The sequence below is a fragment of the Zonotrichia albicollis genome, chromosome 18 (genome assembly GCF_047830755.1).
Source record: "Zonotrichia albicollis isolate bZonAlb1 chromosome 18, bZonAlb1.hap1, whole genome shotgun sequence".
Lineage (NCBI taxonomy): Eukaryota > Metazoa > Chordata > Aves > Passeriformes > Passerellidae > Zonotrichia > Zonotrichia albicollis.
Genome location: NC_133836.1, coordinates 5,506,217 through 5,525,234, shown reverse-complemented (window position 1 = coordinate 5,525,234; position 19,018 = coordinate 5,506,217). Strand labels below are relative to the sequence as shown.

The 19,018-nt window shown below is 41.0% G+C and overlaps 1 protein-coding gene across 8 annotated transcripts in view; it reads right to left on the bottom strand.

Annotated features, from left to right (window-relative positions):
- ZNRF3 (zinc and ring finger 3) overlaps positions 1-19,018 on the bottom strand; it is a 72,690-nt gene that overhangs the window by 16,560 nt on the left and 37,112 nt on the right. For all 8 annotated transcript variants that reach the window (XR_012583108.1, XR_012583109.1, XR_012583113.1 and 5 more), the window contains exons 3-4: positions 3,716-3,790; positions 355-486 (exon numbers count right to left, since the gene is read on the bottom strand). Coding sequence is in view for 1 of the 8 variants with exons in the window: in XM_005488939.4 (XP_005488996.4) it covers positions 355-486; positions 3,716-3,790 (207 nt within the window). In the remaining 7 variants the exon portion in view is untranslated. The remainder of the gene's footprint in view (positions 1-354; positions 487-3,715; positions 3,791-19,018) is intronic.

Here is a 19,018-nt window from a genome sequence, read left to right as displayed (position 1 = left end):
TTAAAATACTATACAGAATTATTAGTTAACACAGGGCAAACCACCTTTCAAAACTGAACCCTCAGGAGTGTGCAATAATTAAGAAAAAGGAAAACTTCTACTGTGTGAATTTTTTAGCCTCTTCTATACTCAAAAGTATCCTTTTGAAAGGCAGCAGATGCCACATTGTGGATTCTGTACTTACACCAGGTCCAGCTGCTTGCCCACAGTGCTCAGTTTATTTAGGTCAAGAGAATTTCACATTCATTAATGCACACAGGGAGCACCAGAACATCTTCACACCAGTGCAGGGAGCCAGCCCTGCCTGCAGTGACAGCAGCACTGACACCCAGAGAAAGGATGTGAAAGTCTCACCCGTGGGGGGCGGTGCTGAATCCGGGCCCGCGCCACTTTCTGCTTGTTCACAATGTTCATCAGCTTGACAGCATCAGCACCTTTCACATACACCACTGGTCTCTTCAGAGGGTCCTCTGAGCCCTGGTTCAGCTAGAACAAAACAAAAATAGTCTTCTCAAAAGGCATGTTTCAGGAAAAACACCTTCCTTCTGGACAATGCAGAGAATGGTTAAGGAGTATGAATATGGAATTGATTTCAAGCACTTTTGTTCTCTTCTAGCACAGACCTTTAATTAAGTATCCCACAGAATTAAACCTGACTTATGCTGCCTTTTTTTTTTTAATGATTATTTATGATATTTTTTTAAGATTAAGGACAAGCAAATGCTATTTCTGAACAGCCTCTTTAACTTAGCTGCATCATCTAGCAGTGTATTAATACTGTAATGCCAAACCTCACAATGAAGAAGAATAAAAATCTGCACATTCAAGAAAACTGTCCCTGCTACGTTTTATCAGTCTTTCAATTTCAACATTATTCACACAGAAATTTCTTCAGCTTTCTGAAAAATCTCATATCAGAGTCCTGTCTTTCAGGCTCTTTGTACCTAGCCAAGCCAAGTTAGTAATTTCTGATGTTTCACTCTACAAACTCATTTAAAATTACCTGAGTTCTGGCAATGATGAGACTTACTGATTGCAGGATGGGGGGGCCTCAAAGACTAAAACATTTGAGTAGACCACATAATTCACCCTGAAACTTCCTTCCAGGCCCAGCTATGCTTTGTCAAAAAGGCCAAGTGATAGAATCAGAAAATAATGTGTGTGGGAAGGCATGTCATGAGCCCTCATGGTCAAGGCAGGGTCAACTATGACACCAAATCAGGCTGCTCACAGCTTTTTCAGTCAGATGTTGAAAACCTTCAAGTGTGGAGAATGTGCAACTTCTCTGGCCAACAAATGCAGAACAATCTGCTAAATTATATACCAGAGAGAGTTACAACTACACAAGAGAATGGTTCTGTTAAAAACCAGCACCAATACAATAAATTCATATAGCTTATTCTGACTGATGAGCAAAGTACAAGTGCAGAGGCTGGTGGATAGAAAACAAGCAATGCACTGACAAGCAGATGGAAATGGTACAGGGGAAAGGAATGAGATGACAGGAATGGGAGCAAATACAACAAGAGTATCTGAGATTAACAGATCTGCATTGTTGATAGCTACCTGTTAGTTCTGCCTAAACCATGCAGAAATTACCAGCTGACTGGCCCATCATCCCATCTACTTAATAGATGGTGATAATAGATTTCATTGAGACTTTTTTTATTTGATTCTTCCTAGTATTTGACAGATTTTCTGAGAACACTGATCAAACTCCTTTTAAGGCAGGTGTCTTGTGATGAGCTAAAAACTAGCTGCAGTTCCCAGGGATCCTGTGTGACTGCAAGCCTGCTGGCCTGGGACCAAATCCAGTTGCTGTCCTTCCATTCCCAGACACACTCTCTCTCATGATTTCTTGCTCAAGAGAGAATTCTCCCAGTTCCTCAGTCATTTTTGCACATTGTCAGACTCTTGCTAACCATGCTGCTCTGGGTGCTGTTACTCCTCTTCAAATATGCAAAAGTAAAAATAAGAAACAAGTCAGACTTCAGAGAGCATTTCTAAAAATAAAAGTTTCATTCTTAAGTTACAGTAGAAGATACTCAGACCAATGGGAATAAAACCCATTTGGGCAAAGTTCTTTTATCTGGCATTTACCAAATTATCTGAGGACAATTCTTCTGGTCAGGTCTGCCTCCAATTTCTGTTCATTGACTGGCAGGAGGGGCTGCCTTTCATAATACTCCCCTCCTCCTTTTCAAAGCAATCTCCCTTATTTGTTCTATGCTTGGTAACAAGCATACATGAGAAAACTTCCCAAATAGCTCCCTTAGCTTCCCAAATAGCTGAAAGTCTTAGGATATTTCCATTTGAACCAAAGATAGTCCAATTACCTCATGTCAGTTTTCCCTCCATGTTATCTGTCATTGTTTTCCACAATTCCATTTTGAGTACCAAAATGGTATTTATTTTAAAGACCAATTACTTAGCACCCTAATGTCAAAGGTTCTGAAGACTTTAGATGAGAATCAAAATCCATTAAAAACAAGCATCCAGAGCAGCATGAGACCAGAGCCAATGCAGTAACTGTAACTTTTAGAGTATGAAAGCTACATCCATTCATTCCTCTCCTGTTTGTTTCCACAGGCTACTGCTCCTTCATCTAACAGAGCCTACTCACTGTGTCAGCTACTGCTCTAAGCCACTAACCTTCTTCCATTTTATTGGAACACCCAAAATATTCAAACATCCACTAGATTAGTTTCCCAACTCTTGAGGACAGATGCACCCAGTTTATTATTTATTACCAAGCAAGGAAAGCTTTTGTTGTTAGAGGGAAAAGAGCAAGAGACTGTAACTCAGCTCCCCAAGTCCAGAGCAGGGTGGCTGAAAGTAACCAGAAGCTGTAACTCAGAGGTAAAAAACAGAAAATGACAGATCACATCTTTGTAAAGAGATTTTTCCTGTATAGAAAAGGGGGAAAAAATATCCCTGTGAATATTTTCAAGATCAAGGCTGCAACTTTGAAGCATATGCAGACCACAGTACTCAAAGCATCCATTGCACAGGATCTTCTGCATTCCTTTGTCCAACAGATTTCAGAATTAAAGACAGCTTCTTTAATGTAAACATTGATGATCTCCTTTTCCCCCAAGAAATACAAGCTGCACTTAAAAACCTTCAGCTCCACTTGTTTCTGCTGTGACAGAAACAGCAGTTTTGTTTCAAGACAAAACAGAACCAAACCAAATGCAGACTATTTTTGTGCTTATGTTTCTTCACTGAAATAACCCAAAATTAGCTGAAGTATGCTAAAGCCTTTCATAGGGCTATTACCTCACCCACTTCAAATAAAAAGACCAAAGTTATACCAAGACTTGGAAAAAGAAGAAAAACCCTGCTTGTCCACAAAATACATAGGCAGAAATCATCAGCTGTAAATGAGAAAGAAATGGTTATAAGCTTTAAAAAGAAACCTGTTTAGAATCAGGTTTGAAAGTTGTTTCACAATCTCAAAAATAGCAGCTGTTCAACAACACTATTGATCACAGGCAGGATAGGCCAAACATCCTGTGTTTTGTACAGAGCTGGGCAAAGAAAACCTCCTTGATTAGATAATGGACCACAAAAAATTCCCTCCATCCTCTTTCAAAACCATAATCCCAGACCTGGATTCTAGCAAAAGCTAGAAGAAAAATCTAACTCCCCAAAGTTTTCCCTTTCTGCCAGGTTCCCAACACCTGCATTTCTTCCTGCCTGGCATTGCTCATACCTGATCAATGGCATCTGGGTTTTCAGAAACATCAAAGATGACCGCGGTGGCTCCTCGCTGCACTGCTCGCTTTGCCTGCAATAAGAAAGACAGCATCCTCAGTCCCACCCCAAAAGATCACTTCTTAACTCCAAAATTACTCCCTCTCCTCACCTCCAGATAAAAAACTTAACATTTTGTGTTTCTGTGCAGTTAAAACAAATGACAGGACAATTATAAACAGGAGTTCCTGAACCAGCATGGAATGTAGTTAAATTTCACTACAGCTTCTATAGTGTCTCTGCTCCTTCCTTCTCAAACTCCTCTTTCAACAACCTTTTAAAAGGATTTAAATGAGATTTAGACCCTCTAAAGACTTTAAGTAGAAGAATTTTTTTAAATTATATTATTTTCCCTCCATTTTACCTGCAAGTGCCATTAAAAATCAATTTCCCTATGACTTGGGTGGAGACAAGCTCACTAGCATAGAAAATTAAGGTGGACAGGATTCTTTACACTTTTTCAGTGTCATTCTCACAAACTAGGATATCACAATCTCAAAGTGTGCCTCAGAGAATAGTGCTTTTTCTGACCATCAGAGGTCAGAACTGTTGCATACGTTTCTTATGCTGATCAGAGCTATGTAAATGCACAGCTTTTCATCAAATACAGTCCAAACCTGGAGTTACCAACTGCACAGGGAAGGCATTAGAAGATATTAAAATCCTCTGGGATAGAGAAAACAAGGCTAACACAGGGGTTTTATCCTGCTTCTGCCACTGTGTCTCTGTATGTACTGTTCAAATGTTGCTCAATGGCTCCACAAAGCAGACATTCCCAGGAACTTTTCAAAATCCTATTGCCTTTATGGACACAGAATATAAGAAATTATTTCTCCAAGCAATGACAGCTATCACCACCACAGTACAAAACAAAAAGACACTGCCCCTCCACAGAGACTACCAGAACCTGAACTTATATTGAGATATAAGAAAAACCAATAAAATAAATTATGAAACATTACTCAGCAGTTTCCTGGAAAAAATGTTGGCCGATACAGAGAACTTGGTTTGAATATATAAATATCACTTGCTTTGCTCCATTCTTGTATTTTATTTAACATCAAAAAGGCCCATCAGACAGCACATGAGGGAAACCAACTCCCAAATTAGAGATTTTCTCAGCCCACCAGGTATTTGTCCCCTTTGAAGTCGGCACACCTGGTTAATGACTAAGAACTGCTGGGGAGGAAGAGTTTAAAGGAATCCACCACCCATTCTCCCTTGCAGCAGCCCTGAGGTGAGGGCTCATGCAGGTTTCCCTAGAAGCACCCCTTACACACACGCACTGCTTATTGAACTGCTCAGCCTATTTAGATTGTTTCTTCAGGATGATCAGTCAACAAGCAAGGCCCCTTGATCTCCGAAGAGCTTTTTAAAGAGATTTCGCAGATCAGCGCTGATAAAAACTCCTTAATTGGGTGCATACACTGAACGAGCAACAAGTTTCCACCAGCAGGTGTTGAGAGAGGAAAAGCACCGAGTAAAAAAAATCACGCTGCGGTGTTTAACGGCAAATGGGGGTGACCCGTGTGGCCATCCTGCCAAGTGAGGAGCTCATTTCACTGAGGCCAAGCGGGGCTCGTTTCATTCGTTTCACTGGGGCCAAGCCAGGCTCGTTTCACTGGGGCCAAGTCGGGTTCATTTCCCCGTGCCCTGCGAGGCTCCGGCCGCCTTGCCCCGCTCGCCTGGCCCGCGGCCCTGAGGGCCCAGCGGCCGCGCACAGCGCCCCCCTGCGGCCGCAGCGCCCCCGCGCCGGAAGCGCCGCCTGTCCCCGGCCATGGAGGGGAGAGGAAGGAGCCGGGGCCGCGGGGAAACGCGGGCGTTTATTCCTTGCTGGGGTTTAAATCCTGATACCCAGGGAAAGGCGCTGCTGCCTGGAAGCTCGCTCCAGCCAAACCTCCTCTGCCGGAGGCGCTGAGCACTCCTGCAGAGAGTGGTAAAGAGGCACGGCCCGCAGCGGGAGCCGGGCCCAGCCCTCTCCGGCGGGCTCGAGGGCCGCCCGACGGGCCAGGTTCCGCTGGCCAGAGATCAGAGCGCGGCTGCCTCCGCCTCCCCCGCCTCCAGCTCGGCTGTAAAACCGGGCACTGCGCAGGGAGGACAGCAGGGCGAGCGGCGGGGAGTACCTCTGCCCGCTGGGCACTGCCCTCCTGCCCTCAGCCCCAGGTGGCGGCCGGAGCGCACCTGTGACCGGGGCTTCCGGCAACCTGAAACACCTCCGGGCACCGCCGGCCCTTCTGCATCCCCGAAAATGCCTTTGAAAATACCCTGTCCACCAAAACGTCTTTGAAAATACCCTCCCTGTCCACCTGTGACCGGGGCTCCCGGCAACCCGAAACCCCTGCGGGCACCGCTGGTTCTTCTGCGTCCCCGAAAATGCCGCAGGATGGTTAAAGTCAAAACGTCTTTGAAAATACCCTGTCCACTCCTCAGTAATCAGGGCAGCTCAAAATAACACAGCAATGTTAAGTCCCACTTAAAGTAATGCCAGTCTGTAATAGGCACGTGATTTTTTTCTTTTTGGGCTAGCCAGCATTTAGACTCCCTTAAATCATTTTTCTAAGCTAAGTGACCAAACCTACATCAAAAATAAACACAAGCTGGATGAGAGGGAAAAATAAGCTCATACTTTTACATTTTTAATACTTGTGGCAAACAATCAGACATTTCCACAATTCAATTCCCATTCATTTGCCAGGCCTATTTCTTTCTGTGATTGTCTTCTGTGGCTTAAAACAAATTACTATCACGATGTATCAGTATTCTTCCCCTTTTGTAAAGAGTAATAGAAAACAAACAAAAAAAAGGTAATTGCACTTCTCATAATTCAAGTGATCACTTTGTTCATAGCGACAACAACCTCCCAGTCCGTGTCTGTATTCGGAGTTTTGAGTTTATGCTACTGCAGAACAATGGACGTTACCAATAAAATGCACATTAAATACTGTCTCAGATTAAAATCTGGCAGAATTTACTAGACCTTGTAATCTAGGTAAGATAAGAGGATTTGCATGTGACAGAAGCACAAGAAAAATACCTCTCCACATCTCCACGCCTGAGGAATTTTAAGTTATTACCTCAAAGAACCAGAAAGATTTTAAGAGCTTTGCATTACCTCCCTGTGGGCCAGGCAAATACAATAAGGAAGTAATAACTTCCTTGATGAAGCAAACTTTCATCCCAAGGGACCAGATAATTATTAAACAGGCGCACTGTTCCTCTCATTCACTCAAGTCAGGTAGGACAGCAACAATCAAACAGTAAAGTTCAGCTCCTTCCTGACACCTTGAAGGACTTTGCATGCTTGCACAAATGAACATGGCAAGCATCTCCTCCCCTCTGCTTTCTAGTATGGTTTTATTCCAGTTATTGTTTCTGTTACAAGGCAACAGTGGAGAAACCATCATGAGAAAAGCTGCTTAACAAGGCTGTCCTTTAAGAGAAAAATCATACCAACATCAGCCTTTATTCATTACATTTAGTTCTTTGCCAGAGTTAGAATTCCCTGACAATATCCAGCAGTATTTGCACCTGAGGACACGACACTTTAATCTAATGGATTTCAGAGAGTGAATAAATTACAGAAGAGAAAGACCGAGGCTCAAACTATAGGTGTGGAGATCAAAGTTCATTAAGCACTGCAAGCTCTGCCATTTACATCAACACAGTAATGCATTACACATCTCTTAAGAGAATACCTTTTGTTGAAAATGGCTATTAGCAGAGCCAGATTACTCCTTATAAATAAACTTTTTAAAGTTAACATCCTGGATAATACTGATGGACTGAAGGGAGAAAAGTATGCTTTAAAAGTATTGGCTGCCTGTATAAGCCACAGACATATCCTGGTGATATAAAATGATGTTCTCACAGATATTTTTACATTAAAAACTACCTATCCCTCTCCCTGGATTTGTTCACCCAACTCCAGGTATTATTTTCTTGGAACTTAGTACACTCTAGTTAACAAATATTAATTATCATTATGGTATGTGGTACATGAGCAGGTTGGTTTATTCCCTGGATTAACAAACTCACAAAGCTGGGGAAGAGGACGTTGGGCAATGGTTTAAGGAATAACCAGTACAAATGCCAGTAAACTCCTTTTAGCAAACTATTCCATTGGGTGTCAGCATTATTAGCTGGTCTTCAAAATGAGGACACAGTACACAGAGAACAGTCCTATGGATCCCAAAAGCAAAATGCTGCGAGAACTAAGGGTAACAGCACAGCTCCAACAGGTATAACAACAGCTTTTTCCTACCACCATTCCTTTTTACAGTATATCCTGGTTTTTAGGGCAGAAAATATGGTATTGGTCTAAATCAGTGCAGAGTCTGTTGAACACAGTAGTCAATAAAATTGATTTGTATGTCCTCATTCAACTGACCCAGCCTGAATTTTCTCTGTCAGTTTTTGAGGGTTTTTTTCCCCTTCAGTTTCTCTATGAAATAATGATTATTGAACTTGAGGCATATTTTCTGGATATTCCCAGCCCATCAGATCCAACAGTCTGTGTCAGATCTCTCTACATGGTGGAGTCAGTGTCATTAATCTGACAAAAGAGTGGGATTATGCAAGCACTGTTAAGTGGAACATTTTTCATAGCTGATTCTATCATCAGCTGTCTTCTGGTGCTTTGAAATAAGAGAAGTCAGCCTCTCACCCAGTACTGGTAACACATGAGCAGCACTCAGTGACATGCAACTTGCAAACTCTGTGACTCCAAGGAACAAGATTTTCAATGAAAAGCTGCAGTTTCTTGTTCTACTGCTCTGAAAAACCAGTTCAAGGATTTCAACAATCTTGACTGCTAGGGAATACAGCTGAAGGAATGAGGTTTCAATCTGCAACATTTCACCAAAATAAATGATTGATATAGCAACTGAGTGGTCTTGGTCTTCTCTTGAGCAGACTCAAATGTAACAAAGTCTGTTCCAATATCAATTGATTTGTACCTGTTTTCTCCATATCAAATGACACCACAAAGACATAGACAATATTACTGAGATATGATACAGAATATGCTGTACCAAGTTCTAGAATATTGGCTTTTCTAGTAGAGGTTTGCTGTAGTCGTGTGGTTAAACTATGACACTTCTGCAGATTTGTCTTCATCTGATTTTTATTTTTTTTTCTTTAATATTAGCAGAGGACAACTTTGGTGCTGAAACAAGCATTAGGAGCCTACTTTATCAGGGTTTAAATTTCTGCAGTTTTGAGAACACCTCAGTTAAATCTGGACAAACCCAGGAAGTCCTAATGATGAGAAGGAGACCACTGGTTCTTACAGAAATGCATGATGAATCTGCAGCCTGTGACAAGGAGATGTTGCCACTGCCAGCATGCCATTCCAGTCACCTGAAATGTATGCTGACCCTGGTGCTCTCAAAGCCCTAAACTTCTTCAGGAGAGAGGAATACCTTAAAAAACCCTATTAAAACAAGCAGTGGGTATAAACTGCACCCTCATTCTGTGGATGGCAGTACTAGATTTTCAGAAATGGCATCACATGAAGCTAGGCAATAAAATCCAAACATGCTCATCCTTAAGAACCCTACATAAAACCCACAGCACTGTGCAAATACACCTTTTCTTTGCAACTGTGAAAATGCAAAAACCTGTTTCTCTCAGAGCTACACAGAATACAAACAACATCTGAACAATCCAGGCCTCTCTCTTTTCTCCCCCCACACTGCTATCAGGCTCAATCAATCAATCACAAAAAATACCTCGTCCCTTGAACCAACACTGGAGCTAGCAAGCCAGGCCACAGGCCAATTCTGCAGGGCAGAGGAGGAAGGAGAAAAGGACAGCCATCTACTTTGCAAACAGCACAAGTTACAAATTAACCAACTGATGCTTCAGACCTGTTAATGTACAATTCCCTGGTAATTCCAGAAACTCAGTTAAACCAAGCATAAACAGGATGCCATTTCAAACCTTTTCTGAGATAATGAAACTGCTGTCTGAATATTTCTGTCTGAAAACAGAGTATCAAAACCAGACAGTCAAATCTCCATGTATCACAGCAGCATAAAACTCTTTCCTGACTGGAATACTCAAATTCTCTGGCACCTTAAGATATGATTTATACACATGCCCTACATTACACAGCATTACAACAGTTGCTTACCAATTAAGAGGTATAGAAAGTGTGAAGTGGCATTTTAAAATTTAAAAGCATCATCACAATTTAAAACCAATGTATATTTTGGTAAATACAAAAAAAAGGAACCTTAAAAAGCAGTTTTGAAAAAACTATCACTTCATGCCAGACTTAATCATATCAACAATATATATATATACACACCAGTATGATCCATACCACTCAGTACTGAGAGGCTCTCAGATGGTTAAAATGAAGAACAAGAAAACTAAAGTGTCTCTCTTTTCTGGGGTTAGGGAGAAACACTGTTATCAGTTTTGAGTCTAGACCGAGTAAAAACAGTAAGAAAGGAGATTTCTTTAATCCTGAACACAGCAAAGCCTGCTGGCTGCACATCTCTTAAGATCCATTTCAGAGTCATGGGACTCAGTCCCAAAGGCTGAGCTCTGCTATCACCAGGCTGCAGCCCAGCAGCCTTGTTGCTATGACAAGGCACAGAGAGAAGGGTGAGCACTGGCAGAGATCAAAGGAGGGGATGGGGTCTTGAACTAGATTACATATTCACAGAGAACCTAGCACACTCAGCAAGAAATGGGTGGCTGCATTCACAATTGATGGTTAACCCTTCAAGCTTTTCCCAGAACTTCTATATGCAGTTACCTTTGAAATATAATGGTCACAGGATGAGGGTATTTTAGGAATTATGTACTATATCATATGCTATAAAATACCAAAACAGCAAATCCAGATAATTCTTAAACCTTTTCACTGAGGGTGTACTGAAAGGAGATGGATAGAAATAACAAACTAGACCTAAGATAATTATGTAAACATACATGCGAGCATGTTGTGGTGCTGAGAGAATAAAAAACAGAGATATAAGAGAGCATTGGAGGAGCTGTAAATTAAAGAAACTATTAATGCAGACCACTATAAAAAGGCATCCCTGCAGTACCCAAGCTGTTTAAAAAGAATGTACTGAAGCTCCTCCTATAGGCATGTGCTCTAACTTTAGAATTATAAATGGCTATTTATGTACATCAAAAGAGAAAACAAGGAATGATAAGAATTGTCTTGTATTTAGAATGCGAAGTGGCAAAACTTTGAAAAACTGTTACTAAAAATTCCACCTAACCCCAGCCAGTGTAATGGGGAATGCTCAGTATCATCTGTCTTGCTTAGCCTCACCCTCAGGAAGCTGACCTTCATCAATAGGTTGGTATCTACTGTGAACAAGGACATTTTAGAGATAACACAATAATCTGAGATGATGAAACAATAAATCCATATCTCAGTAGTGACAGAAAATGCATTGCTCTTGGCAGGGTTATTAAGTGCCTGCATGCAATCCCTAACAGTATGTTCAGATAGACATGATATATACCAAGGTGAGTTGAGAAGAAGCAAAGGTATTTTCACTTCCACACATACCAAAGTGCTGCAGTCCACTGCCCTGGAGGTTCTGTCCTCTTTGGCAGGGATGAGCATCTATATCCAAGACCACAGAAAGGCATGTAAGCCCTACTGAAGTACTTCAATCTTTCTGAATGGACAAAAAAAATCATGTGGGATTCCCTTGGAATCCAGTTGGATACTGCTGATTCTGTGAGATCCTTCCTCTCTACTACTAGAATCAGTTTGGGTAATAAGTTGAATAGTAAAAATCTGCATGGTGGGCCAGTATTCCAGTTTAGCTAGCAACTTTCCATGTTCATGGCTGGTTAATACAAGATGATATGGCCGTTCTTTCAAACAGTTATCCTTGGTTTTGGATTAGTTTAGCTTCAAGGTCCCAGACTGTGGTGGGCCCTTGTAGTTAGTTTGTTGACTTTGTAAAAAAAAAAATTTAAAAATGAAAAAAAAAAAGATAAAAAGAAAGGGAAAACAAAAATTAAAAAGGTGGAGGATTTTTGTTACAAAGGGAAACTGGAAACTTCTCTCCACGCAAGCAGAGACATGGCTGTATTGCAGAGGCCTCGGGGCAAGGATTAAAGAAAAACAAAATAGAAACCCTTCCATCTCTAATTAGGGTCTTCATTTGCCAAAGAGCCATTCCACAGCGGGAGGAATTACATTCAAGCCGTTGCTTGGATAACGTCTCCCAGCAGGTTGGCTCCTCAGAACAGGCTACTCTGAGCCAACAATTTCTGGTTACTTGGAGGCAAGCAGCCTGCATATTGTTTTAACTGGCCTGGCTTTTACAGCCAGTTTTGCTGAAGAACAATCTTCTATTCAGAATGCAGAGATAAAAGCTTCACTTGTTTTGAATTTGTCGCCAGTTTCTTTATCCCTTTCTTTTTTTAAACATGGGAATTATAGGTTCTGGAGATTGCATTATTTCCCTTGTAGACTTCAATGTTTTTCTCCCTCTAGCCACTTGATTCTTTGCCAGTGAAGGCTGCTGTCTGGAGTCCAGCCATTCATCAGCCCCTACCTCATCATTAACACTGTGGTGCTGGCGGTCACAGCTCATTGCTGGCGACAGGAAATCCTAACTTGCAAGAGGTTAACCACAGCCCATAAACAGTCAGACTGGCTCATTAGACCCTTACACTCAGCTGAAGCGACCCTCTGGGAGTTTCAACACCATCCATGGACCTCAATCTATGGATTCTGTGCTCTTTGCAAATGCTTCCTCCCCCCCATATCCATTTAAAAGCTCACTATTTGCATCCTCAGGGCTAAGGTCCATCTTCCTGTCCCAAAGGGACCAAGTTATTTGAGCATTTTGAAAAATTACATATCTGTTCTCTTGGCTTACCAATTGAACAAACCAACAGTGGGCCAAGAATGGAGAAATTATTGCACTAGAATACATACATTCTTGTGATATTTTTAGTAGTCTCTATGAGAGTTTTATATCCCTACTGAACAGTTCTAAGGCCACAGCAATGCAAATACTAATAATGTATAATTAATCTGTACAACCTAATTCATGTCACAAATATGTCCAACTCAAATGTTCAAAACCTAACCTACTAGAATTTTAAGTAGCTCAGTCAGTACTCCCTACACTGACTAAAAAGCACTTCCTCCTCATTTTGTGTTCACAGTATGATCACTTGTTTCATTTGGAGTCATTTCCTTGAACTCAGTACAAATGTTAAATCATCATGTTATCCAAAACCGCACCTCTAGATATCACCTGGTCATCAAAAAGATAAAAAGTTTAGAGCAGAAAAACATGTTCTGGCAAATTATCTCAAAGCAGTAGGATATGAAGCACAATTTGTGTAATTTTTTTTCTCTTTCCTTCCTTTCAGTCTTGTGAAAATCATTACAAAACATTCCCACTTTATGTCTGTGATTTTTCAGGATCCAGGTTTTTACCACTGTCAGTTGTATCTGCCCAATTTTTATTCTGAATATTGGAGTCCCTCTGATGCAGCTCTGGTTACATTCCGAAGTTCTCCAATTTCTTTCAAAGCCTTCTGTCTCCTAGTGCACCAAAATTAGGCATGTCACTCATCTGTGAAGTCCTAAATAATTCCATTCCCTGCCTCCATATCTGCTCCTTATTTTCTTCACTTTCTGGTCCATTTATCTGATTCTGCTCGCCAGGCTTCTTTTGTACTCATTTCTATACTGCAACACAGCAGCACTTACTTGCTCTCTCACTTTTCTATTTCTCCTGTTAGACAAATAGGCAGGTTCTGCATGTAAAACAAAAACAACTCTCAATGTTTGAAAGGCTTCCAAGGCACATAAAATAATGAGGGTCCAGAAAGTTAAAAGACATGAAGCATTTATATATTATTGTGATGATGATTTGTAAGTACAGCATGCCTTAAATAATTGTGCCTCAGTCTTTACTCAGCCCTTTGACTTCCATTAGTTTCACTGGGAGGTCTGACTGAGCTGAACTCCAGTAACACATGTAATGCAACAACAGCTGCTTCTTTAGCTTAAGGGAGAGGCAGCTGTGCTCCACAGTTGGTTAGAAAGGAGTGAAGATGGTGCTGGGGACTGCTAAGGACTCAACTCTAAAAGTGGACTTTTATTTAAAGTAATCAATCCAACAATGGCAAATCTCAGGAGTGCCCAGAGGGAGAAACACGAGAGAGGGCTTTGTTCATGAATAGCTGATGCTTTTCCTAACTGTGCAGGCAACATGGAAAGAAAGTTAGTCAAATAATACAGTAGCAGATTGCTGGCACCAATGGAAAGAGCTCAGCACTAGCCATGAATGAAAACCTGACAGAGCTACTTCTTCTGAACTGCATAACCTGATTCAGCCCTTGTTTGGCCCTTCCTTTGAGCTCTCTCCTCTTTGGCTTTGATCCAGTTCTTTTCTTTCCTTCTGCATCTTTCACCATACAATCCATGCACAAACCTTTCCTCTCCCCACATTTCAGCTGGCTTGCCTGTCAGTTCTGTTTCCTGTGCTCAATCTCTCCCTTCTCTCCTCAAAGGGACTGCAGAAATTACAGTGGAAAGCAGAGATGGAAGGAGAGGATTTAAAGAGGGGATACATGACAAAGGTACTTATAAACTCAAGAATTCAGTTCTAATGATGACACTGCTGTTTCATGCAGTGGCCACATGCTCTAACACTCTTAGATGCAGCCTTTCTTCCTTTTTTCTTTCCCATTCAAACACCCTTCTTCATCTGTTAAAATAGCCTTGTTGCTGGAGTATGGCCTGTGGGGGGTGAACAGGCAAGGAGATGGGAAGCAGAAATACGCTGAGCTTTTGGCAAAAAAAGCTCATTTTTTTTTCTTCTTCTTGTCTTTTTCTGTGTGCCATTAAGAAAAGCCATCTCCTTCCAGAAAAACCATTATCCCTCTTCTGATCTCATCTATGCTGGAGTTTTGTTAGAACTCTAGCAATCACTGTGTCTATATGGTACAGAGGTCTGATCACACTGCCAGCACTGGTGAAGTAAGAAAAATTAATGTCAAAACATAAATGACATCAAAACTACTTCACAAATAACAGTATCACTTCAGATGTCATTTTAAAATATGTGTTATGGTTTTTCAAAATGCATTTTAACATTTCACTTGTCCTGGAGATTATAAATGATGCTGAAGTGGGGAATAACAAGAAACAATCATTATAATATTACAGTACTTATGATGTTCTTTGGTGCTTTGGGAAAATTATAATTTTCTCAATACATTCTTTAGAACACAGTAAAGACAAACACAAACATGGCAGGGATTACAGTTATATATACCATGTTTTTTCACATTAATCCCTAATTTTAGGTAGTGCTAAGACAACAAACCTTGGAAATTAAAAAATTTCATGTGAAGTAAATGAAGACTCTTAAAGAACATGACTGATTCAGAAGGTCTGAATCCTTAACACTAGCCAGGATGCTATTTTTCCCCATTAAAACTCATATTCCTATTTCATTACAGAACAATGGGGTTGACAAAAACAATAGGTTTTGTTTTGATCAGGGTTCTGGCATGCTTGACATTGCAATATAGATCTGACAGCTGGTCCACAGCCAAAGGAGTCTGGTCTTATTGAAAAAGCTTTCTTCTGCTTCATAACAACTTCCTTCTTAACACAGAATGTCTGGGAGTTCAAAACAACCAATATTAAGTTTATACTGCCACAAAACCTTCCTCAGTCTGTAGTCTGACACATTTATGCCCACACAGCCATCACAAAAGGTAGACCCTATCTCCTCTTGTTCCTACCTCCACTGGACTCTACACCTTCAGGTGAAATAAATAAACCAACCAGCTTAAAAATCACTCATACTATTACTTTTCATCCAGATTGATGAGATTTGGCCATTAATTTTTGGGACTACTGCCTGAAAAAGAATTACAAATTCTTTTTGGATGCTGTTTGCACAGAAGAAGCACAGGCTAACAAACAGAAGGTAGAAAAGGTCTCCAAATTGTGGAACAGAAACCATAAAAAGGATATCAGCTACTTCAATGGAGAGAAGTTTTCCTGAAGTGACAATATTTCCTACATGCAGCAAGGACTCAGCACAGGGTACCTTACTGCAGCTGTCACTACCAGTTGAAAGTATCTGAACAAGTAAAGTTGTGGAAACATTGACCAATGGTTTTAGGCATGTCTCATTAATTTTAGATCTTAATCTATGGCATAGTTCAGTCCTAATTTCTGAACAAGTTTAGCATAGAAGAGCATTTGCCTAAATTCAATATCCATTTCTACAGGAAATTATCCAAACTGTATATAAAACTATTAATTACAAAGAAACAAAAAGTATATTTATACTGTCAGCAACCAACCTGAGCATATAACTGATTGCTTAATTTAGGCTATTAATATAAAGGTGTAAGTTGCTTTTGTTTAATTTGCCTTTTTTATTAGTTTTATTAACTCTGAAAGAAAAAGATTAAAATGGACTCCTCACAGGCCTTCTTGTTTCTCAAGTCTTAGAACAGATCTCTCTTTATTCAGGAACTAAACTACCAACACAGCCCCATAAATTCTTATTTGATTACCTTATAGGAATTTTTATATTTAAACTAAGTTGTTAGACAAAAGGTTAGGGATCACAGTTCAACTGTTAAGTGCATTTTCAAGTTATGATGATTTTTGCCCCAGCCTAACTAGTATAATAATAATAATGATGGCATGGTAAAACAAGAGATTCTTGTAGTTAATATTTGTGTAAATTTTTGTAAATAAGCTCTTAGAAGTGAATGGATATTGGAAGAACTGCCAGGAATTTCCTCATATTAGAGATCTCTTTCATCTGAAGAAAACAGGAAGCTGTAGTAGCAGAGACATCCTGTCTTTGTTAGGTTATACTCAGATGCACATCCTCAAATACATATATCCTATAGATACAGAGAAGAGCAGTCCCTGCGAGAGAAAGAAGAATGAAATGCCTTCTTGTGGACTTCAAATCCTGCAGAAAGGGAAGAAGTGCTGCTTTTAAAAACTAATCTTCAACATATTCTCACTATCCTGCACTGAAATAAAAAACAATGGTATTGCTGAATTGTATTTCACTGTCTTGACAGATGTAATTTGCTTTGAAAATTGCTGGAGTGGGGGAAGAACAGGAGTCTGCATATTGGAGAGTGCAGGTGCAGTGGATCACAGAATCCCAGAGTGGTCTGGGCTGGAGGGGACCCAAAAGAACACCCAGCTCCAACTGGCCAGCCCTGCCAGGATGCTGCTGCAGGCAATCAGTATTGCAGGCAACCCTGCTTCTCCCTTCCTCCAGCATAGGGCCACTGCTGGAGCAGTGAAGGAGCCTCATTGTGCTGTGAGCAGAGGGAAGGCAGGAATTCCAGGAGGGGAAAGGTTCCCTTTGAAGCACATGGCACCAAGAGCTTCCCAGTGACCATGGCAACAGCTCAGTGGGTTCCCAGCCTGAGAACCAAGTTACTACAGCCATGCCTCAAAAACAAAAAAAGTCTGAAAGGAGGAGAGAGGGGGAGGTGGGGCTGGGGGTGTGGGGGAGAGAAGCTGAAGCAAAATTAGCCTGGCAGAAACTGAGCGGCTCCCTGGTAGGCAAATCCAGCCAATAATGCTGCTCGGGTTCACGGGGTTTCCTTTTCATTTCCAAAAGCTTTCTTCTTCCTCTGTCATTCCCCTTCTAGCCCTATTCAGGAGCTCATAAGATCAGTAAAACCCAGGCCTTTGCTTTGCCTGCATGCAGCATGGCCTCAAACAGGGCTGCACTGTGATCAAAGGTAATGGTAAAACACAGCTGCCACACACACTCCTTGCCTCAACCAAGGCCCAGTTTCCACAGGCACTCCTAACAGCAGAGACATATTTTCAACACTTTCATTTCCATTACATCATACAAGCAATGACTAAGAAGGATGAGCAATATCAAAATCAATATTAATTACAAATCAATATGAAAATTACAAAATCAATATTAAAATGGACACATTAAATTCTGTATAGCTCCCTGTGGATAAACAACTAGAACAGAACTTCTAAAAACACAGGCCAAAGTTTTACTTTAAAAAAACCAAACAAAACCACCGCCCCTAAATGAAAAAAGCCCCTGACAACCAAAACCAACAGTAAGAATAAAGCCATACAAAACTTCTTAGCAGATTCATGTGCCATGCAATTTACCTCTTCAGCTTTTAACTAGTCTACATTCTGCTTCACCATATTCCAAACTTTCAACAATATCACCTCTATGATGCCCTACCTTGGGAGCAAGTTAAATCAAACTTAATGAGGAACAAACTGTAGGTTTGCACTTCTGGATTTCCTCCTCCTTTTCTATATGAAAAAAAATCCAATTCCTTTCCCTGTTCAAGACCAGCCCTCCCCCATTTTCCCTTCTTTTACTTCCCCTACTCCTTTCCTTTTTCCTTTTCCTTCTCTTTTTTCTCCTCTCCCTCCCTCCCTTCCTCTCCTCTCCCTCTCCCCATTCCTTTCCCTTTCACACTTTCTTTTAAGTCAGCTGCCAAATCCTAAAAATAACCAGAAGAAGACACACATACACATGCAGCAGGTTTGATATTTACCCAGGCAAAATAGTTTACAGGCCACACTGAATGCTCACATAGCAATTTGTGTACCAAACTGCATGGAAACTGAACTTTTCAGAGACCCAGACAATCACAGCACAACTTATTCTCTCTGCCAAGATAACAAGGGTGACTTAACTGATAGACCTGAGAGAAACTCAGGGCTGATGCTCCTGCTGATGCTATCTACACTCAGCAATATTCCAGGAATTCTGAGAGTCCTTTTAAATGAGGACATAGCTTGAGCAGAGTGAGAACTGAGCAGAAGGGTTGCTAGCAATAGATGGAGAGGAGAAACTACAGCAGAGAGCATGAAATAGGGAACAAATATTTCAGGAAGAGAAGAATAAGTAGAAAAAAATCCAGAACAATGAAATGCAGTGCAGTATTGACTAGAACCTTGGCCAGACTTTTCTCACCTGTTGAAATCGCTACACATAAACTGACACATTTGGAACTCTCTGCCCTAATTCTCTGGACACACCCTATGTCACATCACCATCATTATGCATCAAAGCAGATGCTACAGAGCTCCTGAAGCAAAGCCAGAGTCTGCTGCTCAGCAGGCCAAGCCTTAGGAAGCAAACATCAGCAAATACTGAGCTGAACTTACCCTGGAGATGGGTGTGGCTTTGGGGACATGGAGAGTACAGAGGACTGGTGGGATTTGGGCACAAAGCAGTGGGCCAGGTATAGAATTTTAACCTTT